This window comes from Pelmatolapia mariae, linkage group LG13 (assembly GCF_036321145.2).
Source record: "Pelmatolapia mariae isolate MD_Pm_ZW linkage group LG13, Pm_UMD_F_2, whole genome shotgun sequence".
Classification (NCBI taxonomy): domain Eukaryota; kingdom Metazoa; phylum Chordata; class Actinopteri; order Cichliformes; family Cichlidae; genus Pelmatolapia; species Pelmatolapia mariae.
This window is the reverse complement of record NC_086238.1, coordinates 21,601,690-21,606,680: the sequence shown is the minus strand read 5'-3', so window position 1 is coordinate 21,606,680 and position 4,991 is coordinate 21,601,690. Positions and strand designations below refer to the sequence as shown.

The 4,991-nt window shown below is 43.4% G+C and overlaps 1 protein-coding gene across 1 annotated transcript; it reads right to left on the bottom strand.

Annotated features, from left to right (window-relative positions):
• Positions 1-384: 384 nt before the first annotated feature.
• On the bottom strand, positions 385-4,491 carry pex13 (peroxisomal biogenesis factor 13). The gene is made up of 4 exons (XM_063491514.1): positions 4,333-4,491; positions 1,825-2,543; positions 1,413-1,535; positions 385-1,244 (listed from the first exon to the last, which is right to left on the bottom strand). The coding sequence occupies exons 1-4, from the start codon at positions 4,404-4,406 to the stop codon at positions 871-873; spliced, it is 1,290 nt and encodes a 429-aa protein (XP_063347584.1). The 5' UTR covers positions 4,407-4,491; the 3' UTR covers positions 385-870.
• Between the last annotated feature and the right edge of the window lie 500 nt (positions 4,492-4,991).

The window sequence follows — 4,991 nt, the reverse complement described above, 5'->3', positions numbered from 1 at the left end:
ACATAAAAATCTACCCCCAGAACACTTTAGATTAACAAAATGCGTTTATTCGGTCTGTATCTGCAACGGTGGCTCGTCACTGTTGGCGCAATTCAGCAGGCTAGGCGTCCTGTTGCTTGGAGACAGTGGTCGCAAATCAAGCGCTTCTGCCATAAAGTCAGACTTTAAAACAAATTAAATGAAATTATATTATACTAATATGTCATTTAAATTAGCATAAACTAAAACTAAACAGTTAGGTCCAAGTTTAAAATTCAAAATCTTTACAAAATTTCTAACATTGTCACTTGATACCTTATAGCACAATGGACAAAAACGATTTTTAAATTATTTATTTTCATAATAATCATATTAAATATTTCAAAAAATTTCTAAATGGTAATGGTTGAAATTGTGCAAAATTCGCCCCTTTCTTATTCTGAATAGATCCAATTAACATCACAGAAAACTCTACTGAAACCCGAACACGTGAGGGTCAAAACAAAACGTGATCACATGATCAAACAAAACACCTTAACTGTGTTCTTACACTGTCCTTGTACACATACACACATGTGCCAGTGCACCTAAAAACACATTTTAGAATACTCATTTATTTCTGTAAAAGCTTTGAGTTAAAAAAGAAAAAAAAATTAAGCTCAGATTTTCAGACGCAGTGAGCCTTGTGTAAGGAAACAATTCTTGGCAAGTAATAAGAAGGTCCATACTGCGTTAAAAAAATTGAATTGAAAATTACTTTAACAGTTCCTGATGAGGTCTGTGGATTGCCCACCACCCCAAAATATCAACTAACAGCAGATTATTAGTTAAGCTCCAGAGTTACACACTGAGCAAACTGCTGTTATGAATGAAAACATATGGACACAAAGATCATGGATCAGTCTTTTCAGGGATGTTAAGTGGTGTGTTGGAGGGCATGGTGGAGGTGGATGATCCCTGATTGAATGAAGCAGGTGTTTCTCTGTACGCCGACTCCAGAAGGTCCTCTGAGGAAGCCGAGGCAGAAACTGAGGCAGAGGGGAGGTCCGGGGTAAAGCCTTGGGCTCCAGTTGTCTGCATTTGTGCAGCCGAGGTTGTTTGGGGTGCCTGCGTGCTCGCCCGCTGGGCCTGAGCGAGCCTCTCCATATCTGCGGCCCGGCGACCTCTCCTCTTGCCGAGGATCTTAACGTAGTTGGCTGGCACGAGCCCTGTGGTCTCACCGTCCACACTGGCCAGGAGCCAGCCACGCACACGGGGCTGTAGCTCTAAACACGAGGGAGAGGAAAACACTGTGATAGATGTAAACATGATGCACGCTCACACAAAAGAAGAGCCCTTATCTGTTATTTCTAAGATAAGGAAAACAAAAATAGAAGATTTTTGGTCAAAGCACTCAGAATCAAATGTCCCGCAGCCAGTAAAAAGCTCATCACCTTTAGGAGCGAGGTTGAGCATCTCTCCAGCTTGCATAGAAAGCTCCTCCTGAGAAGCAGCTGTAAAGTCGTATTCTGCTCTGGCCACCACGTGGTCGTCCTCCCCACTTGCCCAGTTAGTGTCTAAACCAAGCAGGGAAACTGAATTAAAGACATTCATAATTTTAACTTGTTTTAATTAAAAACAAGTCCACCTGCTTTGTACTGTCAGTTGTAAAGTGACTAATGGCATATGGAGCTATGATAGCCAATTTATTTGCCACAGAGTTACAGAAAGGCACATGATGTCATACAAGCAGGCTCATCCTTACATGTGTACTGCAAACAACAAAACTGCAAATACTGCAAACAACAAAACAAAATTTATCTTTATGAATATGTGAGTGCTTGCTGTTCCATCTGCAAGCCTTACCTTTGATTTCAGAGTCAGCAGTGGAGCTCAGCTTCCAGATAAGGTAGGGTACACCCAAGACCAGAGCAAAAAACATTAAGATGGGCCAGGATTTAACTGTCTGGTCCTCCATCTCTCTGGATGATCTCGTACCAGTGGCCTCACTGGGGTTGGGCCACAGGGCTTCGACCTCAGGGTCTAGCCTCCGCCCGAGCAGCTTCTGCGCCAAGCGGTACAAGTAGTGCAATGTGCGCACCAGAGCAAACTTTGACAAAACCCGGGTGAGGTGCACGCGCAGTCGTGTGACGTGGTTGACTACTTCCAGTACGGCACGGAAACCGTTATGTAGCGCAGAAAAGGTGGCGTCCATCATCATGCTTACTGAAGCAAACGCATGGACGATGCTCTCGATGGACTCAAAGGCACCGCGGCTACTTTCTTCTGCCTGCTGCACAAACCTGCTGGGGGGGACGTCTTCAAGGTGAGGTGTGTGTCTGTATCCTCCCAGGCTGTAGCCACCACCATAGCCGCCACCATAGCCACCACCATAGCCGTAGCTGTAAGGACTGTAGCCACCATAGATGGAGCTCCCATAGGGGCTGTAAGAGGGGGAGAAGGAGCTGTAGGATGGACGGTAGGACTGCTGGACCTGACGAGGGGGCACCGGGGGCACCATCCTGGGCAGGACAGAAGGGCCAGCAGAGGTGGAGGAGCCTCTAGCTAGTCCTAAATCTGTAGATCTGTTTGGTGACAACATAAAGATAGAATATCAGTAAAATCCACCCATAATTCATTGCAACATTAATTGACCAAAGCGTTAGTTCAGAAACGTCATGGAGTCAAGCTAAACCACAGTCCACAAACTGAATGAACAGCTCATAGAGTGGCTCTCTTCCACAGCATGTCTTCTGTCCTTTCTCCCTCCCCTCAACCAGTCCTCAGAGGCAGCCCCTTCCTATACCTGGTTCTGCTGGAAGTTTCTTCCAGTTAAAATGGTGTTTTTCCTTCCCACAGTCACCAAGTGCTCGCTCAAAAGGGGTTGTTTTGATCATTTAGTTTTCTCTGTATTACAATAGGGTCTCCACCTTGCAGTATAAAGTGTCTTGATGTGACTGTTGTTGTGATTAACGCTATATACATAAACTAAAATTGAATTGAGTCAACTCTTCCTCCTGCCTCATCTCCAGCTCTGCTACTCTTCATCTGTACAGACTGTGGAAAATACACAATAAATTCACCGTGCCGCTCACCATCAACCAGCAGCTACCGGCAACTTTTAGCATGGGATGTTTTCTCACATGAGCTGACATTATGAACCAGTCAACACACCTTAAATATCATTATCACAGCTCTGATTGTTCAGCTTCTCCGATCTGATGACCATATTCTCTTAACCTTAAAAGGATATGTTGATATGTCCAAAAAAGATAAAGATGTGTCCAGATTTAACTCCATTTCCCCCCTTAAAGTGGAAAAAGTGTCAGGGTGGGGACTGATTGAACTGTGATTGTGGAATTTGCCTCACACAGGTACGTTCACTGTTGCTTGTTTGAGAGTACTGCTGTATATATACAAATGCCAGCCGACTGCATAAACACACTGTTGTACATATATTTTTATAATTATCCGAATATAATAATAATAATAAGCCAATTAAAAAACATGAATTGCAGCAGCAAGCGGAGGAGTTTAATAGTCTCTGGGTCTTGTTTACGAGTTTGGGGACAGGTGAGCAGAGGACTGACAAATGGAAAAGAAAAAACACGAGCTTTCTCGAAGGGTGTTGCCTCTCCCTCAAAGACGGGGTGAGGAGTTCAGGTACTCGAAAGGGGCTCAGAGTAGAACTGAAGAGAGGCAGATGAGACGATTTAGGTATCTGGCAAGGATGCCTCCTAGGTGAGGCGTTCCAAGCATGTACAACCAGGAGGCCCCGGGACAGACCCAAGACGCTCTGGAGAGGCTATATCTCTATACATGCATTTTCTGAAGTAAATTATCGTGCAAAGTAACTGAGTTTGTTGGCAAACAGCAACAGGAAGACAGCAGCTACATTTTCTTCTGAATTGACTGTTAACAACTACAGAACAAACAGAAATGCAATTAAAATATTTCTGGGGGTTTTATTAATTTCACTTATTAACCAGAACTGCAACAAAACAAACAAACAAACAAAAACGCTCAATTAACAGAAGGGAGAGAAATCTAGCGAGACACACTGACTAGGACACGGCCTCAGAGGACCAAACTAGCAGTTAGCCACTTGTACGGCTGTGCAGATAAATAATTAGTTGCCGTTTTTATTTTTGGGGCTTTTTTAATGGCAACCAATTACTCTTACAAGGGCAAACACGACTCATCGCTTTGCAATAATTTTCACCATCGTGTCAATTATTAAAACAAAATGTCAACTGTCGTCTAACAACTCCTGCACGAAGTGACAGCGACAACTTTAGCATTTCAACTGCGAGCAGCTGCAGCTGTAAACACGAGGGACTTCTCGCGACTGCGGCCCCTCCGAAATTCGCTCACCTGTAATTTAAAGGTGCACCAACTGAGCCAGGAATCCGCCTTTCCCATGGCCGTGTCGGGGGCTGTGAATCCATAGCAAAATATGTGTGCACAGTACACAAATAATATAGAGCCCTCGCAGAATCTCCTTCCACTACTGCCTACCCGTAGTTCCACTTCTCCTTTGGGTTTTTATCGTTGTTTAAAAACATAGAATAGACGCTTTACCGCCACCATCTGGTGTGGAGTTACACTGCAGTAACTGAGCTCTCACTGTCAAAAAAGTAGCCCAAAATTGGTGTTTGCCCTCGCGTTCCACTCCACTCCACTGTTCCCCAGAGGATCTTTTTGACAGTGAGAGCTCAGTTACTGCCGTGTGAAGTACTCTGTGGACCTGTAGTGTAATGTTGACAAAATGCATCATTTGAGTAAATTTTCTATCTATTATGCCAAAATATGACCTTTTGCGGTTAATTTTGTGAGTTCTCTGACATCTGTGAGGTTAGACTTAACTTTTATTTTCTGAAATAAAATAAACAGGAAATATCTGTTTAAGGAAAAGTCTTAGTCTTGTCCAAGTCTAAATGTTAATGCTGAGTTTTGTCTTTCTTGTTTCTTCATGCACATTTCTAACATTTTTCTTTAATTCTATGAAATCATTTTTGGTATTTGAAAGTCTT

Excerpts from the sequence above, each read along its gene's own strand:
- pex13 (XM_063491514.1), bottom strand. The coding sequence starts at position 4,406 with ATGGATTCACAGCCCCCGACACGGCCATGGGAAAGGCGGATTCCTGGC. Across the intron at positions 2,544-4,332 it reads GGTGCACCTTTAAATTACAG|ATCTACAGATTTAGGACTAG; the intron begins GTGAGCGAATTT and ends GTCACCAAACAG. Across the intron at positions 1,245-1,412 it reads GCTCAACCTCGCTCCTAAAG|AGCTACAGCCCCGTGTGCGT; the intron begins GTGATGAGCTTT and ends CCTCGTGTTTAG.